We start from the raw sequence: 22336 nt of genomic DNA, 5'->3' as shown, positions 1-22336 counted from the left end.
CAAACGGTAAAGGACATTGAAACCAGTATTAACGCATTAACTGACAGGTAGCACAAATTGATAAAAGACACATGGGAACTCCGTCAAGAACTTAATTCCCTGAAACTACAATACTAAGTTATAAACCAACAACAACATAAAGAAGACCTTGTCATAAACGGTCTTCCAAAAACCGAATCCAGAGAAAATTTCAGAGACGTAGTTTTAAAGTTAGGCCATGCAATTGACATCCTCCTACAGCATAATGATATTCATACCATAAATTGGTTTCCCAGGAAGAACAGAAAACAAGGCTCGCCACGACCTGCACCAGTCATAGTTCGTCAGAGAAGCAAGGCTACAATAGACAATCTCATAAAAGCCAGCAGACTGAAAAAATCTGTAGTCAAGGATTTAAATTGCAAGACAATACTCCAATTCTATCTGAGTATTTAACACCTTTCAATCAGAATCTTTTGTACCAAGCAAGAAAAGAAAAAACAGAAAAAAGTATCAAATTTTATGGATCAAAGACGGCAAAATATTCTTGAGAACGTCACAGACTTCAAAGTCTATACAAATAAAAAGCTCGGAAGATATAGACAGGTTGCCAGAGTGAAACAAAAGACTCCAACTTAGTTCATTAAGATGATCTCAACACAACAAAAATGAATGTGAACCATCAGATAGATGTAATTACACCAGAATGCATCAGTAATTGTACTTTCGAATCTCTTGATGCATGGAAACAAAACACAGTACAAGCGGGAGGTCTCTCATTCTTGCATATTAACACCAGAAGCATCCGAAAACATTGGTTATTATTACAAGCTGATCTGAGGAATTACACTGATATTATTGATATATTGATTCTTACAGAAGTATCCATAACTAATGACGAAGCAACTGCTTTCCAAATTTCAGGCTTCCAACAATATAGATCATGCCGCCAAACAAAAAGAGGGGGTGGAATATTAATATTTATCAAACAAAAATTAATAGCAAAAGAAACGGCCTATCAGTTTGAGCATGCTGAAACCCTCTGCCTCGAAATCATTAATACCACGAATACACAGCATCCCATAATACTAAATGCTATTTACAGGCCACCAAACCTAAACATGATAAAATTCTTACACGAACTGAATTGCTGGCTTTCAAGCCAAGAAATATGCTCAACCGAACACCTAATGATAATTGGCGACATAAACATAAATATTGCAAATGAAAACCAGAACAACACTGTACAATACCTAGACACACTATTCATGTATAATCTAATACCAAAAATAATATCATGTACTAGAGAAGAAATATTCAGAAATACTATCACTGCCTCCTGTCTAGACCATATAAACGTCCGAGCACTACCAAATAGTTACACTGCATCAGTCATAAAGTGCAAAGTAGCAGACCATTACTTCACCGCTCTAAACCTGCACACCAAGACAATACCCATGCAATGTCCCACAGAAGAAAGCGACAGAAAACAATAATAGACGAAGAAATAGTCAACCACAAAACAAGAAAAAGAGACTGGGAACACCTGGCATCAGATTCAGCAAATATCTTATACAACAACATTAAACTCACACTGGAGGAAATATATAAGAGAGCTACAAAGAAAGTCCGAATTCGGTCAAAAACAACACAAAATCCTTGGATAACACAAAACTTAATCCTAGAAATACACAGAAAGGACGCTTTATGGAAAGAATTAAAGCGATATCCAAATAACACAGCTTTAAAAACTGAATATAAGATAACAAGGAATCGCCTTACAACACAAATCAGAAATGCAAAAAGAAGCTACTACAGAGACAAACACCTCCGCACAAAACAACATGTAACAAACCTGGCATCTGATGCCAAGTTTGTTTCATGTTGTTTTGTTGGCGATGCTTCCCTCGATGTTACAGATTCTGCAGATGGGGAAGACTTTTATGCCATTGCTAAACTTGATTGGGCATGTGTGGCCCATCTTGACGCGACAGATCATGGTATTGGCAGCCATTCAGCCATGGTAGTTGCAGCTATTTTTGCTACTTCATCTGCAGTTTTATTTCCCTTTAATCCCACATGGGATGGAATTCATTGGAGAATTATTTCGGAATCCTTATATGCTTTGTGTATGTTTTTTTCTGTCTCTAAGTACAGGGTGGACATAAATTAACTTTACCTCTTTGGAGGTATCTGTAGCCAAAACAAATAGACGGAATGGGACCACATTTTATATTGAGACTTTCGAAGGCATTGGGAGATGAATTCCGCGAAAAAAAATATTGCCAAAAGTCGCCGATAGGGGAAATTGTGGCGCTTGCCGAGCCGAAAGCAGTCAAATTTTTGCAGTAAACGCAGGCAAAAAGGATTATGCAAATTTTACTGTGCGCACGTGACAGCAGCGCCACCAATTTTACTTAAAAAGGGATTGGGAACTATTCGAATGGCTGATGAATTGTGCTCAATATGCGTCCTACCTTGTCTCAATATGCTTTACTTGTTAAGTTGTTTTACCTTAAACAGTGCAATGCTGTAGCGGCCCTTCGGAAATTAAGAAGGCTTTATAAACTGTGTACAGGTCTTGTCAACTGCAACACTGAGAGCTATGATTAAGAAATTTGAATAAACTGGATCACTAGGAGTTAGACATGGCAGAGGATGGAAAACAGTGTAAAATAGACAGTAACAGACGTTGCTACTGTGGTGTTCGACGACACCCGGACTAGTACTAGTCCAAGCGTTTCTGCCATAGCTCTCAAACTTGATATGGCTTATAGTACAGTCTGGAAAATCTTACGGAAAATGCTTCACTTCTATCCGTATAAGTTCAGTCGTGTGCAAGAACTAATTACCTCAGAATATGATAAGCGCATGATCTTCGCGTTAACGTTCCTTGCCCGTATGGAGGTCGACAGTGATTGGCTTTGGAGAATACTGTGGGGTGATGAGTCCCACTTTTATCTGAATGGGTCAGTCAACACTCAAAACTGCATAATTTGAGCATCTGAACATCCCCAAGTGATCCCGCAAGTACCACTGCATTCTCCAATAATAACCGTGTGGTGTAGTTTCACAGCCGATTTGTAATAGGACCATACTTTTTTGAGCGTATTGCTCCATTACTGGAGAGATTTATCGACGAATGCTGGAAAATTTTGTTATTCCTGCATTGCAGCAAAGACAGTGTTTGGTCTCCATAATTTTTATGCAGAAAGGAGCACGGCCACACATTGAACGTTCAGTACAGCGCCTTTTACGCCAGCATTTCAGTAATGAAAGGGTTATCATTCAGTTCTTTCCTAGGCCATGGCCGCCTCTATCCCTGGACATCACTCCCTGTGACTTTTGGCTGTGGGGGTATTTGAAATTCGTGTGTATTTTGGTGGCGTTCCCAACTTACATGTCTTGAAAGAGAACATAAAACGGGCTGTTATGAACATCCCTTACTCTCAGCTGTACAGCATATCACACACCAGATGTAATTTGTTGTAAACAAGAAAGGTCAGCACATTGAAAATCGTGTATGTGGTCCAGGGGACCCTAATTCTGATGAACGAAACTTTATTTCCTGTGAATTGAATCATTACATTAATTTCTGTCTCTCGCAAGTTGTTGTTTTAGTATAATTGTTAATATTATTATTATTATCATCATTGTAACGTGCCACATATCCAGCTGGAATGAGTGATACAGCTGTTGCTTTCACTGTAGAAAGGTTACTGTTCCATTTTATCTGCCGTTAATGTAATTATCCGCTTGTTTTCGGGTCCGCCAAGGCCAAAATTTCCCCTATCAGTGAGTTTTCGTACTAAATCTTTTTTTCGCGGACATCATCTCCCGCATGCCTTCAAAAGTCTAGATATAAAATTTGGTTTCATTCCGTTTATTGGTTTTAGCTATAGATTTCTCCAAAGAGGGGAAAGTTATTTTATGGCCACCCTGTATTTATTGATGGCTAGTGTAGCAGTTCTTAATAGCTTGAAGGGCTGCTAAGGAATCTGTGAAAAAATATAAATTCCTTTGGGTTTTGTTTATCCAAATGTTGCAGTGCTATGTTAATGGCTATTAATTCTGCATGGTATGAGTTGCATCCTGTACTGTTAGTTGTTTTTAGTTCTATATTTTGAGAGCTATAGACGAGTTCGTCAATCCCGAAATTGCCATTTGGATTTTTGGAGCCATCTGTGTAGATCTTTATTGAGTCAGGTCCATATTCCATTATTTTTGAAAGAGCTAATGATCTCAAGATTTTAGGGTTTTCTAGGCTTTTTTACTCATGTTTCCCCATTTCAAAATTAATAACTATATAATTTACTAATTATTATTATTATTATTATTCCTGATACCTCCAAGGAGTCCGAATACTCATCGCGGGAGGACATCTTTAACTGTCTCTACACCTTACCTCTACTACGAATCAACGCCATCTACCGCCCACCTCCAACACCACCACAACTAGTAATTTTTGTCTGTAAATTGCGTGTGTTCTGAAGGGCCGATTTGTATGTATGTGGGATGAAAAACCCGAGTTTCCGGGAGAAAAAACCCTGCTACCTCCGTATGAGATCGGCTAACTCACCATCGATTGAAATCGACCAGATAAAGATTCCTTCCGTCGCGACGAGAATCGAACTTAGGCCTATTCCAATCGAAGGGCGCAATGTACCGTCTTTCTTCCAATTGCGCTATGGGGGCGCTTATAATGAAGAGCCAAAGGCTTCAATTGGTCGACATGAACTTATTTAAGTTAAGGGATATTATATCCCATATTGTTTCTTAGCCGAATAAGAAACTCAAAGAGTTTCATGCCGAATATAGAAACTATATAAAGTTCGGCGATTCCAAGTAAAGCAAACACCTGGATAGAGCAGCAACTGACCCTTTAAGGTAGTGCAAGCTGAGGCAACTCATAGAAAGGGTGGAGCAAGTTCCGATCACTATTCTTGATATTTACCCATAATGTGAACTGAACTCCTAGGAGCTGTATTATTGTACAACATTATGAGAGAAGGTCACTACCCAGACAGGTTTCGACCTTTTTTGAGGTCTCATCAGTGAGTAGGTAGATCAAGTTAATACCAAGTTTGTAGCCAACAGAACTTACATCCCTTCTATGAGAATTGCCAAGAGGTGTCCTATTAAATTACTAATTATAATGAAGAGCCAAAGGCTGTAATTTGGCGACATGAACTTATTTAAGTTAAGGGATATTTTACTGTTTCTTAGTCGAATAAGAAACTCTTTGAGTTTATTATTCGGCTAAGAAACAATATGGGATATAATATCCCTTAACTTAAATAATTAATTACTATATTTTTCTTCTCTTGATTTGGAGGAAAATGCTGGGTAGTTAGGTATTTTATTTGGACAATCCAAGGGAATTTTATTTTCCATGATTTTATGCATTGTTGATTTTTTTCTTTATTCTGTTTGTTGGTTGCCAATTTTTGAAAAGGTCACTTGTTCTATGATGTGCAAGGTTGACTCTTTTTTCGATAAATTTAGTAAGATTTTCTTGCCACCTAATTTTTAAAGGAACAAGGTTGGATTTGATTCTGCTAATTTTTCAGGAGTTGTATTCCTTAGTCCACATATGATTCTAGCTGGACTTTTCTGAAGTTTTATAAGCTTGTCTAAACTGGTTAGTGACGGTTGCATCCAGATAGGCAAAATATATTCCATTATGAGTCGGATAATAGAGGTGTATGTGTCTTTAAGGGTTTTAACATCGGCTCCCCACTCTTTATCCGAGATACTTTTCATGATGTTTAGTCCTGTTTTTGTTATGATTGCAACATTTTTGATATGTTTATTAAAGCTTAGTTTAGTCTTTGGTCTCCACTTTCGAGGTGTTGTCAATGGTAAATACACAAATTTCTGATTTGCTAGGGTTAATTTTGATTTTTTTTTGTTTGTTTTCTCAGTATGTAGATAAACTTTCAATGGCTTTGTTTAAGTGACCTTCTGCTATTTCAAGGTTGTGAGCTGAGAATAGGACGAAATCATCAGTAAACATAGCTATCTTTATTTCTTTATTTATATTTTTATCTAAGTCATTTAAGTAGATGGAAAAAAAGGAGTGGGCTCAAAATGCTGCCTTGATGGAGTCCTTGTCTTATTTTCACTTTCTTGGAAAAGGTATTACTTATTCTAATTCGAATTGTTCTCTTTCTTAGGAAGTCGTAAATCCAGTTTAGAACTTTCCCTTCTATTCTAATATGACAAAGTTTGGAAAAGAGTTTCTGTCTCCACACCTTATCAAAGGCATGCTAAAATCTATAAATGCTGGAATGGTGGTTGGGAGGTTTGATCAGGAAGTTATCTTGAATTGTCTGGGTTAAGTTGAAAAGGTGAATCACTCATCAACAAGATCAGTTGTTGAGTGATTTCGTCTAAAGTCAGCCTGAAAATGTGGTAGTATACTATTTTTTTAGATAGTAATTCAAACGTTGGAGTATCATTTTTTTTATCAATTTGCCTGGAATTGAAGTCAGTGAAACTGGTCTATAACTTCTTGGTTGGTCTTGAGGTTTGTTAGGCCTTAAGATTGGTATGATTGTGGCTGTCGTCCAGTCTTTTGGAGCTTTTCCTTGTTTTAGGCTATTGTTGTATAGCCGAAGTAGTCAATCTAGGGTCAGGGAAGGAAGATGTTTGATCATAATTCCTTAAATGTTTTCTGGTATACATATTTATATCTTGTTTCAGTGTCTTATATATTTGCAGCGTTTTTCTGCTGTCGAATCTGTTTTGATATTTTATAGTCTTTCCTAATATTCATCGCTAGATTGCTTATATTTAGAAAATGAAAGGCCAAGGTATTTGTGATCTCCCTCATCCAATTTTGATATTTCTATCTGGAAATTTTAGAGTGTTAGTCTCACTTGCCTTTGGTCTCTTTGTGAAGATCTCTTTGTAAATTAGCAGTCAGTTTCCAAAGTTTTATATCTGAATTGTTTGGATTTATGTAGTGGGAAAATTTTTGCCACCTAGTTCTTTGTAATATTTTACATTTTTGTTTGGAATAAAACAATATTTTATTCCAAACAAATTATCTTGTACAACAAGATAATTTCAGCATTTATCTTGTTGTACTCGATCCTAGTTTTTGGAGGGCTTCCAATTTTTAAGATGTTAAATAATTAGTTTCGTTATTTTAGTTATTTTACTGGCATGTTCCTGTTGAACATTTGTGTAGTTTTAAATAACTTTTCTCGTGTAACCTTTTGGGAAACTTTTTTTGCTGCATTTAGGATAGTATTCTTCCAAATTATGTAGTCTTTGTATAAATATCATAGTTTGTGTGATCTTTCAGCATTTTGCTTACTTCATCCTTCTATTTCTCCCAGTTCGCCTTCTGAAAGTTCCAATAGTATTTTCTTTTGGGGGGTGGGTCTAGTCATTTTTGGGGTCAGATTGATTAATATTGGGGCATGGTCGCTTCCTACTGGTTCCAAATCAAGCCAAATAGTTTTGATGTGAAGATCTTGAGACATCGCAGTAATATCTTGGGCATCTTTTGTTCCATAAGAATGAGACAGAGTGGGTTCTCCACTGTTGAGAGTTATTAGTCCTGTTTCATCTAAGAAATTACTCAGATTTTCTCCTTTTGGATTTATTTCCTTAGAACCCCATAACAGGTATTTGCTATTCATGTCTCCTAAGATAATGGAGTGTTCTTCAATGAGATGGGATAGGTTGGAAACATTTGCTCCATGTTTGTCAGGAGGATGATAACAACTGGATATGTTTAATGACTTTTTACTTAGTTCCATATTTGGATTCCTTGTATTTCAGTTCCTTCTGCTACTATGTCTAGTGCAACAACTTTATATGACAAGTTTCGGATTAGTGTCACAAACCCTCCTCCATTTTGTTCAGTAGGCCTATCTTGTAGTATGATATCATAGTTGTTAATGTTTAGTCTGCTGGTTTGTTGAAGTTATTGGTTTCCTGGATGTAGATATCAGATCATGTTTGTCAGCTAGTAGTAATAGTTCATTTAGTTTTTCTTTGCTTGCTGGAGTAACGATAACCATTTAAATTACATAGAATGATATTAATATTTATTGTAATGGGTGGAATGATTTGTTCATTTCTCAACTCTGACATCATTTCCAAATCAAGAGTACCATCGGCTTCCCGTATGCAGTAGCATAGATATAATCATGAAATTTGTATCCATGACGGGAAAAAGGAAATGCTGCTGTAGTTAGATCATCCAGAGGGCACCATGAGAAGATGATTGTCAGACTTCAGTGAGATGGGATAGGTTGGAAAGATTTGGTGCATGTTTGTCAGGAGGATGATAACAATTGGATATGTTTAATGACTTTTTACCCTGTACATTTTTTAAAGTAGCTAAATATTTAATCATCATATTTAGATACGGAATGACACAAATGTGCCTGCAATTCATTACAAAGTTCACTAGTAATAATAATAATGGAAGTATTCTATATAAATGCAGTATGCATATATATGTGAATAAAAAGGCACTCGCTGATTTTGTTTGATTTGATATTTTTTCTGGATTTTGCCATTTGTATTTTTCTTTCAATATTTTTATACATTCTGTATTTATTACAGATATTTTACAGCAGATATTTTTAATAATAATAATAATTATTATTATTTTACTTCTCTGCAAAAATTCAGTATATAAGTTCCTGAATTACATTTTTTTTCATGTACTTGATTGTTTTTTAGGTTACATTCCTGCTGTCTTTCTCAAAGTTTCTGCAGAGCTTATCTGAGAAAGATAATAGATGGCTGCGATTTTGTGGTTTTGTTTCAGTACCCGTCAAGAGCCAGGTATAGATTTATATGTGCTATATATATATATATATATATACACACACACACACACACACACATACACACACATATATATATATATATATGTGTGTGTGTGTGTGTGTGTGTGTGTGTGTATGTGCACGTGTTAAAGATACTGATCAATTTTATAAACTTGGTTTTAATCATTTTTTATGAAGTAAGCAAACAAACAGGTAAGTCAAGTTTGCACCTGAAATATATTTTCAGGTCTGAGGCAACTTGTGATAAAGTGGAATAAGCTCTGATCACCTTCCTTGGTATCTCCCATTATGCAAAGCACATCTCCTTGCAGACATGTATGATGCTATGCATTTAGGGAAGGGCCACTACCCAGACCAATTTACCTGTTAAAGTGCGGGGTTTTCTCTCCAAAAAACTCATAGGATCCGCCAGATAACCCAACAATGAGAAACCCCCCCAAAGAATCAAAAATTCATTGTTGTTTCCCCCAGTTACAGGCTCACCCTGTCACCGAGAAGAACTCTCAGTGTTTGGTTCCACCCAGTAGAAGGCTCACCCTACACCATGCAGAACCACTCATATTTCATCTGGGGGATAACAGCAACAGCTGTGCCTCAGTTAACTTCATGGGCTACTGCATTGCCATTCATTACCTTCCCCCAAGGACCTGGGTGAGAGCAACAGTGGAGCCTCAGTTAAACTTCGCGGGCTACAGCATTGCCATTCATTACCCAAGCTTCCAACCAGTTTCGACTTTTATTGAGCTCTCGTCAGTAGGAGCTAGACTCTGAGATACCAAGGTTGAAGTAATGCAGAACTTATAAATTTTAACTATACAAGTTGCCACAAGATGCTTTGACCTTATTACATAAAATTTTGAGGATGAGAGAAAAATGTAGAAAGTTTTTTACTTTGGGTATACTATCCACTCTACCGGTCAAGACATCTATAGACATCAAGGTTATCATGGATGCTAAGTGCATATTAAAAATACCATTGATATTACATTGAAATATGTGATGGATACGAAGTGTATGAGGATGAGTATTTGATCCATAATGACCAGTAAGGTGGCTATACGTTAAATATACCAAGCAATTTTATAAACTTGGTTTCAATCCTTTTTTTCCAAGTAAGCAAACAAGGAGGTAAGTCATTTTTCGCCTGAAGTATTTACAGGTCTGAGGCAACTCGTGGTAAAAGTTGAATAAGCTCTGATCTCTTTCCTTATATCTCCCATAATTCAAAGATTTTTATTTAATAATGTCAAAGCACATTGTGGCAACTTTTATAGGTAAAATTTGTAACTTCTGCATTACTTCAACATTGGAATCTCAGGGTCCGGCTCCCAATGACAAGACCTGAATAAAGGTCGAAACCGGTTGGAAACCTGGGTGATGAATGGCAATGCTGTAGCTCATGAAGTAATAACTGAAGCTTAGCTGTTCCTGTCACCCAGGTCCTAGGTGGAGACTGATAAATGGCAATGCTGTAGACCATGAGGTTAACTGAGGCACGGCAGTTGCTCTTACCCCCAGATGAAATATGAGCCGCTCTGCTCGGTGGTAACCCAGCCATGCTTAGTGAAAACTTGACAAGCCAGATAAATGCAGAAGGTTGAGCGCAGGGCTAGCAACCCAGTCTTAGAAAAAAATCTTTGCTATGCAAACTGGAACCTTCCAAAATGTGATACAGGATGAAGAAAATAGAACACGAACCGGTAAACACGTGGCACCTCTGTGAAAGCCTTTCTGAGGTTAACTGAGGCACGGCAGTTGCTCTTATCCCCAGATGAAATATGAGCCGCTCTGCTCGGTGGTAACCCAGCCATGCTTAGTGAAAACTTGACAAGCCAGATAAATGCAGAAAGTTCAGCGCAGGGCTAGCAACCCAGTCTTAGAAAAAAATCTTTGCTATGCAAACTAAAACCTTCCAAAATGTGATACAGGATGAAGAAAATAGAACACGAACCGGTACGAACATGTGGCACCTCTGTGAAAGCCTTTCTGGGGAAGCAGAGATGCAGAAGAAAGTGACAGGCACCTTACCAAAAGAAAAGCTTAGACTGAGATGTTGTAATGCTAGAACCATTTTCGAAACTAGGAAGACGTACCAAGTCTCGAGAGTTCTAGAAAAATACAGACTAGAAATAATGGGATTGAGCGAAACGAAATGGATAGGAACTGGAAAAATCAAATTAAACTCTGGTCACTACTTAATCTACTCTGGGAACCAAAATACGAAAGTCCACACAAAGGGAGTCGCACTAATGATGACAAAGAATGCTCATGGTGCACTAATGGAGTAGAACCCAATATCTGAAAGAATACTAAACGCTAGATTTAAAGCCGGTAAGCAGAATCACAATAACTGCTATATATGCACCAACAAATGATGCGATCCAGAAAGAAAAGGATAATTTTTATAACACGCTACAGAAAAGTATAGAAACAACAAATAAAAAAGATATGCAACTTATAATTGGAGACTTTAATGCTAAGGTTGGAAATGATAATACTAATAAAGAAACTGTTATGTGAAAGTATGCAGAAGGAGAAATAAATGAAAATGGAGAGTTACTTATAGACTTTTGTATATTCAATCAGCTTGTAATAGGAAGGGAGTCTCTTCCAACATGAAAAAATACACAAGTGGACATGGATAACACCAGATAAAAGGACAAAGAACCAAATAGACCATGTACTTATATCAAGGATTTGGAGGAAATCACTCCTGGATGTCAGAGTTAAAAGAGGAGCCGAGTCATATTCTGATAACTTTCTTCTAACAGCTACCATGAAAGTAAAAATATTTAAAAATAAACAAACAGTGCACAATAGGAAGAGGTTTCGAATTGAAAAACTCAAAAACAAAGAGATTAGAAATAAATTTCTAACAACTGTACAGGATAAATGGGATAAACTCGAAAAAAGAGGAGTTAACATAGACGGAAAATGGACTAAGATTAAAGACATACTAATAAGGCACATCAGAAAAGATATTGGGATTTCGAACTAATACAGACAAGGAATGGATATCAGAAAACACCAAATTAAAAATAGAGAGGAGAGAGATAGAATAAAAGAGAAACTGTTACAGATTGGCAAAAATGTTGAACAAGAACAAGCAGAAAGATATAAAGCAATTAACAAAGAAATAAAAAGAAGTGCAAGAAATGATAAAAGAAAATACACCGAGAATCTAACACAAGAGGCAGAGGATGCTGTATATAAATGATACTATAAATTTGTATGATATTAGGAGGAAATTAAGTGGAAAAATTAACAAATGGATAGTTCCTATATATACAGTAAAGAAGGAAAACTGTTATTAATTGAAAAAGAACAGATAAATAGATGGTTGAAATTATTCTCAGAGAAAATTCAAGAAATGACTAATGGTTACCAGAGCCTAGAATTGAATGAATAAAATGCATCATTAGATACAAATTGGAACGAAATAACAAAAATAGAAATTACAAAAACAATAACTCTGATCAAAACAGGTAAAGCACCGGGAGCAGACAACATACCAGGCAATATACTAAAAGCAAATTCAAAACTTATAGCAGAGTTATTATATCCCTTACTAAATGAGATATGGCAGAAAGATGAGTGGCCTAAGGAATGGAATACTGGATTACTGGTTAAATTACCCGAAAAAGGGAACCTATCTGAATGCAAAAATTGCAGAGGTATAACATTGCTGAGTGTTATTATTATTATTATTATTGTTATTATTATTATTATTATTATTATTATTATTATTATTATTATGTGACACCTCCTGGGAGTCTGAAGACTCATCGAGGGAGAGTGTGCCAACAGCATGGAACGAGTGATTCCCTTCCAGCTATTAACCGCGCTCAAACTTGCTTAACTGTTTGCGTGAGGCATTAGTAGCAGAGGTTGTTCCAATCGACCAACCTATGTGTTTTATTGTTTCTGAGGCAGTGGCTTTGTGTGTATTTCCTGCATTTCATTGATCAGGTGAGATATTTCCTTTATGTCGTTCTGAGCTGTTGTTAATTTGTTTCTATAATAATTTCTTTTTGCTCTTCTAATCTGTGTTGTTAAGCGATTCCGTTTTCTTTTGTATTCAGCTTTTAAAGCGGTATTGTTAGGTGACTACTTCAGTTGCTTCCATAGGGCATCTTTTCTTTGTATGTCTATTAATATGTTAGTAGACATACAAATGTCTGTTATCCATGGATTCCATCTGGTTTGGCAGAGTATTTTTATTTTTGTTAATGCTTTGTTATATATTTTATTAAATGTAAGTTTATGATTATTATATACAGCGTGAGCACTCAGCAGAGTCCGAAGTTGTTCTCTGTATCCAGTCTGTTTTTCTGATTTCATCGTCTGCTATAGTTTCGTTTAGGCTGCTATTATACTGTTTTGTATTTGTATTTTGTAGTTTTATTGTCTGGTTCAGTATGTAACTGTAATGCAGTGACATAATGGTCTGCCGGTGTGCACGTTATGACGGCTGCTGTATAGCTGTTTGGAGGATTCCGTATATTTATATGGTCAATAGAGGATGAGTTTATTATATATTCGACTATCTCTTCTCGTGCATACGCCTCTATGGATGGGACCACTTATCATCATATATGTTATATGATGATAAGCGGTCTAGATATTATGCTGTGTTGTATCTATGTTCCTAATGTTTATATTTATGTCACCTGTTATTATCAGGTATTCTGAGGCACTTTCTTCTGTGGCAGAAAGCCATCCGTTTAATTCATCTAGAAATTTTGTGGTGATTAGATGGTCCGCGTACTGCGTTTAATATCAAAGACTTCTCTTGTTTGATATTTTTAACTTCGATGCATATATTTGCTGCAATTTCCTATTTATAGTTTATTTGTATTACTTTTAATTTATGTTTGCTAAATATTATTATATCATCACCTCGTTTAGTTTGTCTGCAGTGTTTGTGTTGTTGAAAGTTTGGCATTTGGTAGATGGTTGCCCCTCCGTTTGTTTTCATACTGTTAGTATTAAAATATCTATGTTGTCTATATCTTCCTTCAGATAAGATTGCAGAGTCAGCTAGTATTTTTAAATGCTCGTGATGTGATATGGAGAATGGATATTCCGTTTTTGGGGGTAGTCACTTGTTTCTATTCTGTTATCGAGTGTAGAATGTGGCAGTTGTCATGTTCCGGGGTGATTACATGTGTTTTGTGGTCTGCATTCATGCAGGTTGGTACGTTGTTTCCTTCTTTACGACTCATCAGTGTTCCTTTTATTCGGACAAGTATATTGGATATTGTCCTAAGTTCCATTCAGATCCTTGACTACTGGTTACTTAATTCTGCTAGCTTTTATGAGGTTAACTTTTGTTGGACAGTTAGTGAGTCTCACCGTGACGGGGGGGGGAGGTCGAGGAAACTTTATCTTTTCCTTTTTTGAGGTAATCGAATGTACCGACTGGATATCTTATGATTATATGGGGGCGTCAATATTCTGGCTTAGTTGAATTATTGTGTCTTTAAAATGCTCGGTAGCAATTTGTGAGAGATCATCTATGAGGATTTCATTTTTATAATGCTGTTGCTTTAGGAGTTCGTAATGTTTTAAAAATTTAGTTCTTGCTGTAGTTCCGTTGTTTCTTAAATTAAATTATGCTCTCTTTCCGTCAGCTCTTTAACGCTGTTCTTAATTTCCTTAACGGTCTTACTTATTGCAAACGTCTTACGTCTACCTAACTGTTATTAAATTTAACAAAAATCTCATATTGGTTGAATTTTTCGGTTATTTGTGTGGTATGTTTTTCAAATAGTTCTCCAACAAAATTGATTAAACAGTCTTTTAGGTTTTGTAATCTATTTTCTAGTAATGCATTCAAAGTGGGCTCGTCTGAGTTTCCGTTATTGTTCTGCTTGTTTTTCATTTCCTCTGCTGTTGATTGCTTCATTAGTGCGAATATGAGAATTAGTGTTTAAGATCATGACATGGTGACAGTTGTTTGTGGAAATCTCATCTCGATGCAATATTCTTACCAGCATTATTATCAGTAGAAGATTTACATACCCCCCCTTTAAGGCACAGAGCATTATTTTAGACCCTGCCCTTCTCTTTCTCCCAAAAAATTTTAAGGTGTACAATAATTTAGTGCTAACATGTGAGAACAGCCAGCCTTCATCTATAGACATCAATGACAGCTGAGTTTTATGTACCAATGATTTTGAAAGTCATCAGATCGAAAGGGAGTTAGGGCTACATAAACCAAAAGTACATTAGATGTTGATACCTAACGAAAGTACAATATCGTCATCACCACATCATTTTCCACGCCCGATAAAATAGAATTTGAAAATTAAAATTAAATTAATTTCGAGAAATTTTTATATATATATATATATATATATATATATATATATATATATATATATATATATATATATATATATATATATATATATATACAGGGTGTTCGGGATAAATTTGACATATTTATAATTAATTATATTTTTCCGTAAGTTACATGTATTAACACACACTTCTCTTCATTTAAAAGTTTGGACCCTTCTTCATTCATATACAAGATGTCAGAAAGGATGGATAGCTGGAACCCACCTGAATCATGGAAGAGAATAACTTGTATCATGATGATTCGTGCCCGCCATCAAAATAAGGATATTACGACTGCTGCCCAATGCTCCCTGAATACAGTAAAAACAATCAGGCATGAACGATGAGTCTTCGGACTCCTTGGAGGTATCAGGAATAATAATAATAATAATAATAACTAGAGACTTGCAATGGTGACTACGAGGATGTAGCAAGAAGAAAGATCCCTAGCAGACGATCTGATTGCGTTCGTACAGCAGAATTCCTCGCAAATCTGCAGGAACAGGTGTTGAAGAACCCTGGCATTGGAATTCGGGCTTTGTTCGTGGAGTTGCTAACTGTAGTCAAGCCCTGGATAACAAGGGTAGCCAATGGTAGGCCGTATGTATGGCAGCAGGATTCGGCCCCTTGCCACACCTCTGGGAAAAGTCAAAAATGGTTGTCTGAAAATTTCTACGACTTCACCAGTCCAAATGTTTGGCCTCCAAACTCCCCAGACCTTAACCCCATGGATTATTTTGTATGGGGCGCAGTTGAAAAAGACACCAATCGCACTTCCAGTAATACAAAAGCCCAGTTAATGGATAAAATTAAAACAGTTTTTGCGGCCCTTCCCAGGGAGACTGTAGCATCAGCTTGTTCGAGGTTCCGAAGCAGAATTGAAGCTGTGATCGATGCTAATGGTGGTTATTTTGAGTAAATCTTGTTGATAGTATTGTAATTAACTCTGCCTGTAATGTTTTTTTGTCAATTCATTAAATTTAATAGATAGAAAGAAGATTTTCTTTTTCCTTACGAAACTGTCAAATTTATCCCGAACACCCTGTATATATATATATGTGTGTGTGTGTAAATAAAAATAGAGCATCTCAGAAATTTTGATTTTCAGTTATCACAAAAAATTCGCAACACAATTCAATTTTGCTTTGATGCACCACTCATGAAACGGTATGCCAAAGCAAAGGCAAATCGGTTGTTGAGTTAACTGTTCATTTTTTATCGCCTTACTGTTTATTTTAAGTCTTGCAATCTATGTGGTAAAGTTTTACTTCATGAATAAGAGCCGTGTATAAAAATTTACTATTATTTATCGTATTGAAATAGCTCCCCTCATGAGCAGGCGCCTTTGTGCAAAAACAACCTTCATATCTGCATGGGGCGGCCCTGCCCATATCTATTATTAGTTGTAGGTAGCACCAATGAAGAGACAGGAAAACACGTGCTGCCATCTCTTGATACCTAACCCTAACAGGATATGTTACTGTCTGAAATAATGTAGATTCTACGGTCGATTTTCTTCTGTTCACGAGAGGATAAATCCGAGTAACCAGAAGAAAAAATCCCGCTTGCCCGTGCAAGAGATCGGCTAACGAGGGAACCGGTCGAAGATAGGCTTAGTAAAAGTTCTTCTACTCGGCGAAATAGACTTGAATTTAAGTCTACCTTCAGGCGACCTAGCGCAGAGGATGCAATGGCCACTTCCTCTGGGCAACCTAGGCAATTCCAAACCATTTGGAATTAAAATTATATTTTGTTTATTTTTCGGAAAGTGATTCACTATTCTCTCACTGAGATGAAAATTATAATTATTACGTGACTCCTCAAAGGATTCCAAGTACTCATTGTGGGAAGTCAGAGTAGATAAAACTCACCATCTTCCCACTTATTCTTTGAACTACATACGACAAGGAGCGGTCATGCATTGGCACCGTGGAACTGCAGCACCCCAGTTTTTCTCGATATATAAATATATTTATTAATTTATTAATATTTGTTTGTAATATTTAATTTTATCATCAACAATCTTATACAATTCTCCTATTTTGCATAAAAATAATAAAAATCCATCTTGTAGCATTTAGGAGGGCGAATGACGCTAGCAGCACTGTGTTTATCACGGTGTTATATTGCTACGCGCGCAAGCATATGCACGTCATAGTGAGATGCGAGCTATTAGCCTAATGCGGCACTGTCCGTCGCTCAGTTCCACTGTTATTTGTATGCAGTTTGCGCCAGTAGTAGAGTGTTCGTAGTGCTTATCATGTTTACTCCTTCTCTTTGAATATTTGGACATTACAAAAGGATTTAATTATAATGTCCAAAAATTGTAAATCCATTCCTTTAATTACAATTAAAGGAATGGATTTTATTTTAAAGTAATTTTGTATAAAAACTAAATTGTATAATTTTATCGATAATAAACAATATTTTTTCATGTTTAATTTTTTTTAAATTTTTAACATAATTTAGATATTTTATCCAAATACGTATACACTATACTTACAGTAAAAAAAAAAAAAAAAAAAAAAAAATCAGCTAACGCCTTTTTATTCCCGTATACGGGGAGTAGGCGAGGCCATTTAGCCCTATCTAACTTTGGAGACTGAGTGGACAGTTCAATCTCCACTGGTACCAATCAGAGATAGATGGCCCAAGGCTATCACTTCTCTCTTCACTGTGTACCGCTTAATTAAGCGGTACACAGTGAAGAGAGACGGCTCAAATGTGCCGCCATCTCGTGGTCCCTAATCCTAACACAGTATATTTAATCTCTGAAATAATGTGGGTTCTACGGTCGATTTTCTTGAGTTTACAGGACGAAAAACCCGAGTTTCCGGGAGGAAAAACCCGCTTTCCCGTGCCAGAGATCGACTAACTCGGGAACCGGTCGAAAAAATGCTTATACAGTGTGTATGTATATTTCAAAAGTTGCAACACCCCCTCCATTTCGAGCCGCCACTGCATATGACTCTGTCATTATCAACGCACAATGCATCAACGATCTACCACTACCACCAAGCCTGTGTAGCTCAGTAGAAGTGGCATTTGCATTTCCGGCGCTTGACTGCACAAAGAAAGACTTGGGGTTCAAATCTAGTCGACTAGAAGAATATTTTCTAAGCCTTTTTTTTCGACCAGTTCCCGAGTTAGTCAATCTTTGGCACGGGCAAGCAGATTTTGCCTTCCGGAAACTCGGGTTTTTCGTCCCGTAAACTCAAGAAAATCGGCCGTTGAATCCCACTATTTTCAGACCTTAAAAATAGTGTTAGGGTTAGCGAACACGAGATGGTGGTACTTGTTAGACGCCTTTTTCACTGCGTCTACTACAGATGCGTTTATGAATGACTTTCCACTTTGTAAGTCACTTTCTGGATTTTTGAAAATAAAATTCAGAAATCTGAAAAAAAAACTGCTGGGGTTTTAATCATGATCTCAGTAACATTGGGAGTAAAACACTAGTGATGAAAATAACATCATAGAATTTTTAATGAAATACTGCAGGTGTTTGTTGTATTACTTGTTACTTGTTCTACCTATCTGTCTGGTAACGAGTCACCAAGCAATTTCTAGAAAGCTCTGGCTAAGAGAGTCCATCGATTAAGAGAAAGTATTTCATATTATATAGTTTTTACATATTTTTTCAAAAGGGGAATTCCACATCAGACCTACAAAAACTTTTACCAAGTAAAAAATAAATTTTTGTTCATTCTGAGTACCAGTCTCTGATATTCACAGGTAGGGCATGCCTCTTGTAACCCTGGATTTTAACTCTGCATCTCAAAATTGGAATAGATTAGAGAATAATAGCAGTGTTCATATTCAGCATCGATACATGATGACATTTGTGTCGAAGTCGCTCACTTTTGAAAAGTATTGATTAATTGGTAGTTTGTGCTGTCCGTGAACTGAAGAAAATCGACGATAGAACTCCCACTATTCCAGACAATAATATATAGTGTGCTACGGTGGAGACCGTGAGATGGCGGCGGTTGTCTCCTGTACTCTCTTCATGGCGCTCAAAAACATTGTCTTGGGTCTGCTATCTGTCTGGCAAAGAGTGGAATTTGGCTACTCCCCAGTTGCTAAAAGTTAGGGCTGAATCGCCTCGCCTACTTCCTTTTGGGAAAATATCACCTCCAAAGGAATGGATATGCCCTCTTTAGCCTTGTTTTCCCGGAAACTTGTTTGTAACATCTAACCTTTGTCATGGCAACTCTGGAGAAGCATGTATTTCTATTTGGTGTCAACAGATAGTAGGTCCAGAATCTAGTGTAACTTTCTGATAATAATCCAATTCATAAGTAGTATTCATAACGTGTATTTTACAGTCGACTTTGCCGATAACTTCATGTAATATATTTTGTTCTTACTCTCGAAAAAAAAAAAAACTTGTTCTCAGAGCAAAAAGTAATCTTATTTACCTACATAACAGGCCACCAATCTCTGGATCGTATTACTATCATTATTATTTGTCATCCCCAAGGCGTTCAAGCAAGAACTTATCACGGGAGGACCCTCCCCCCTCTTCTACAGTACTTAATCATTAATCTCAATACCTGCAAGTATACTATCCATTTCTACACACTGTCTTCTACAGTCCATTCATAATATTTTATTTTCATGTTAATTATGTATATTCTCTAGTAGATATGCATGTATGCGAGATTAAAAAGAGAGAACTCCTGTCTTTCCCATTCAAATACAGCAGAGACTCTACCAATCGACCAATTGGTGTAACAGCAGAGGCTCTACCAATTGGTCGATCGGTAGAGCCTCTGCTACTAATGGCTTAGTTAAGTAAGTTTGAGCACGGTTAGTAGTTGAAAGGGTACCAATCGTTCGATGCTGTTGGCACACTCTCCTTCGATGAGTCTTTGGACTCCCTGGAGGTGTCAATAATAATAATAAAATAATAATAATAATTACATCGTTCTTCTAACTGCGCCGAGAACGCGCTTAAAAACTTGCTGGGAAGAAAAAAAAAAAAGAAAAAAAAATTGTAATACCTTCTTTTCCCGATCCTACATCAAAGGTGTCATGAGCTATGTAGCAACCAAAGACAAATAAAAAATCATCATCAGATGTTTATATAGTAATCATGTTATACTATTAATAATCTATTATTGTACTTTTTATTCCTACTATTTGGGCATATAGAGAATTAAATATATCTACCTAAAAGTTTAATGTTGCCTAACATGGGAAAAATTGATTATGGCGTATAGGGTGATAACAGTTTTTAAACGTTCGTTGTTTCATAATTCTTCTCTTCTTATCAGCTAATAGTTGATATACAGAGTGATAACAGTTTCTGAACGATATTCCTCTCTTCTTATTACCTAATAACTGATATAAGACTTTTGGGGCTCTTTGTAAAGATAGTAGAATCAGTTGAAAGTGTCATTGTATATGTAATACACTAAATTGACAAAACATTCTAATGGTTATGGGTTTATAATTTCGATTCTGTTGTTCAATATCTTTCTGCACTCAGTCTGACAGCAAAAAAAAAAAATGCTTTCACCATAGGTCTCTCTCTCTCTGTACTCCTTCCTGATAAGTACAGCTTCTGAGCTTTTCTGGTAGTCGCGTGTTCGAAGTTTTTAGAGCTGCATTTTTATCATCTTTTTTTTTAGTATTATACTAATCCCATTAATGAACAATGTAAAATCTTTAAAGAATAGAATACGAAAGTAGTGAACAGTTTTCCTAGGACTGCGTTTAATTCACCCCCCCCCGCTCCCAAAGTGGAATTATATTTGTGAACTAAGTTTGAAGAACCCTGACATGAGTAGGCAATCAATATCCATCCTCTTCGAGTTTTGTAGCATGTGATAGTATTTGAAGACGCTTGCCGTTGTCGCCTGGCTATCAGCCAGAACAGAAGGCGTTGGCCGCCCGAGACATCATCTGTCTCGGAGGCCTGGCATCTCTGACCGCTTGGCATTTCTGTGCGCGGTGACAATGGCTGCACCAGCGAGCTTTGATCCCTACGATAAAAACAGGTTTGTCTCTATTCATAATGTTCTCTTTCGCAGTTGAGATTAAGAATTTTTTAAAAGTAAGAATTACCGAAAACAGCAATGAGATAAACTGCGATTTTTCAGTTTTAGAGACTGTTTAATAACGAGCCGGTTTTGTAGTCCCTGCAAATGTTTTAGTCCTAGTTTAAATTTTAGCATCTTTCAGTTAAGAATTTTACGTATTTACTTGCACTGATGTTTTTTTCTGTCCCTATTTAAATCCAGGTATTTTATTGTTTTATAAATGATTTTCAAATTGGAATGTTCCGCTTTGACATTCGTGAATTTTTACCATGTGGTGGTTCTGTAAGTCGCAATCATTGCCATTTTTACCTTTCCATACTTGCAAATATATAGTAATTTGCACTTTGCAGATATACCGTGGTTATATATGTAAGGGGTAACATAAGTAAATGTGAAGTGCTTTTGAGCCGTTTTTCTGTTAAGATATATAGTTCCTTATGATCATGTATCTGGGTAACTGTAACAGAACAAGTTATTGACTAAGATATGTTTTCTGGTGCTCTAGATTTCTCCCTCTCCAAGAAAAGTATTCTTTCTATTTTACATACTACCACAAAGCCAGTAAATAAAAATTGATCTGTACTTAACTGAACCTTTCCATTTCATATCATGTTTATGTAGTTGTTTACAACTTCTTTGTCAGTTTAATGCACTATTCCTTTTAGGAGTGTTGTATTACAAAATAATTCATGTTTTCTATCCAAGAACGTTGCTTCCAAAGTAGTTTCTGGATTATCTTATTACTCAACCTATTATTAACTCATTTGATGTTTCAGTTTGCATAATTTGTTTAATTATAATTCCACCAACAAAAGACTTGGAAAACCTATAATAACACATTGGTTTCCAAACTTTGTGTTGTAAATTTCCTTTAACTATATCATCAAAATTTTCTACAGAGGCCAACATGGATTTGTAAAGTAGTTTCTTAGAAAGCCAGCTACATGTTTTAGTGTCAATTGACATTTTCAGAATTAAAAAAAATTCTGTGTGCCTTCCCTCTTATATCAACATCATCAAATTCCTGACATATACCCTCAGGGGGTCTTGTTATAATACCACATGAAAAGTTACACCATTAGGAACTTTCTATCAATTTTCCTTTAGATTAGCCTGCTATCTGTCAACATTCCAATATTATCAGATCTT

The 22336-nt window shown here is 36.3% G+C and overlaps 1 protein-coding gene across 1 annotated transcript in view; it reads left to right on the top strand.

Moving 5' to 3' along the window:
• The first annotated feature begins 20904 nt into the window (after positions 1–20904).
• LOC150092564 (adapter molecule Crk-like) overlaps positions 20905–22336 on the top strand; it is a 129596-nt gene continuing 128164 nt past the window's right edge. The window contains exon 1 of the mRNA XM_090414572.1: positions 20905–21145. Within this exon, the coding sequence (XP_090270698.1) occupies positions 21105–21145 (41 nt within the window). The 5' untranslated portion in view covers positions 20905–21104. The remainder of the gene's footprint in view (positions 21146–22336) is intronic.

The sequence above is a fragment of the Typopeltis vanoorti genome, chromosome 25 (genome assembly GCF_054136105.1).
Source record: "Typopeltis vanoorti isolate ZY-2024b chromosome 25, IOZ_Tvanoo_1.0, whole genome shotgun sequence".
Classification (NCBI taxonomy): Eukaryota; Metazoa; Arthropoda; class Arachnida; order Uropygi; family Thelyphonidae; genus Typopeltis; species Typopeltis vanoorti.
Note: the sequence above shows the minus strand (reverse complement) of the source record. Positions and strands in the feature narration are given on the sequence as shown.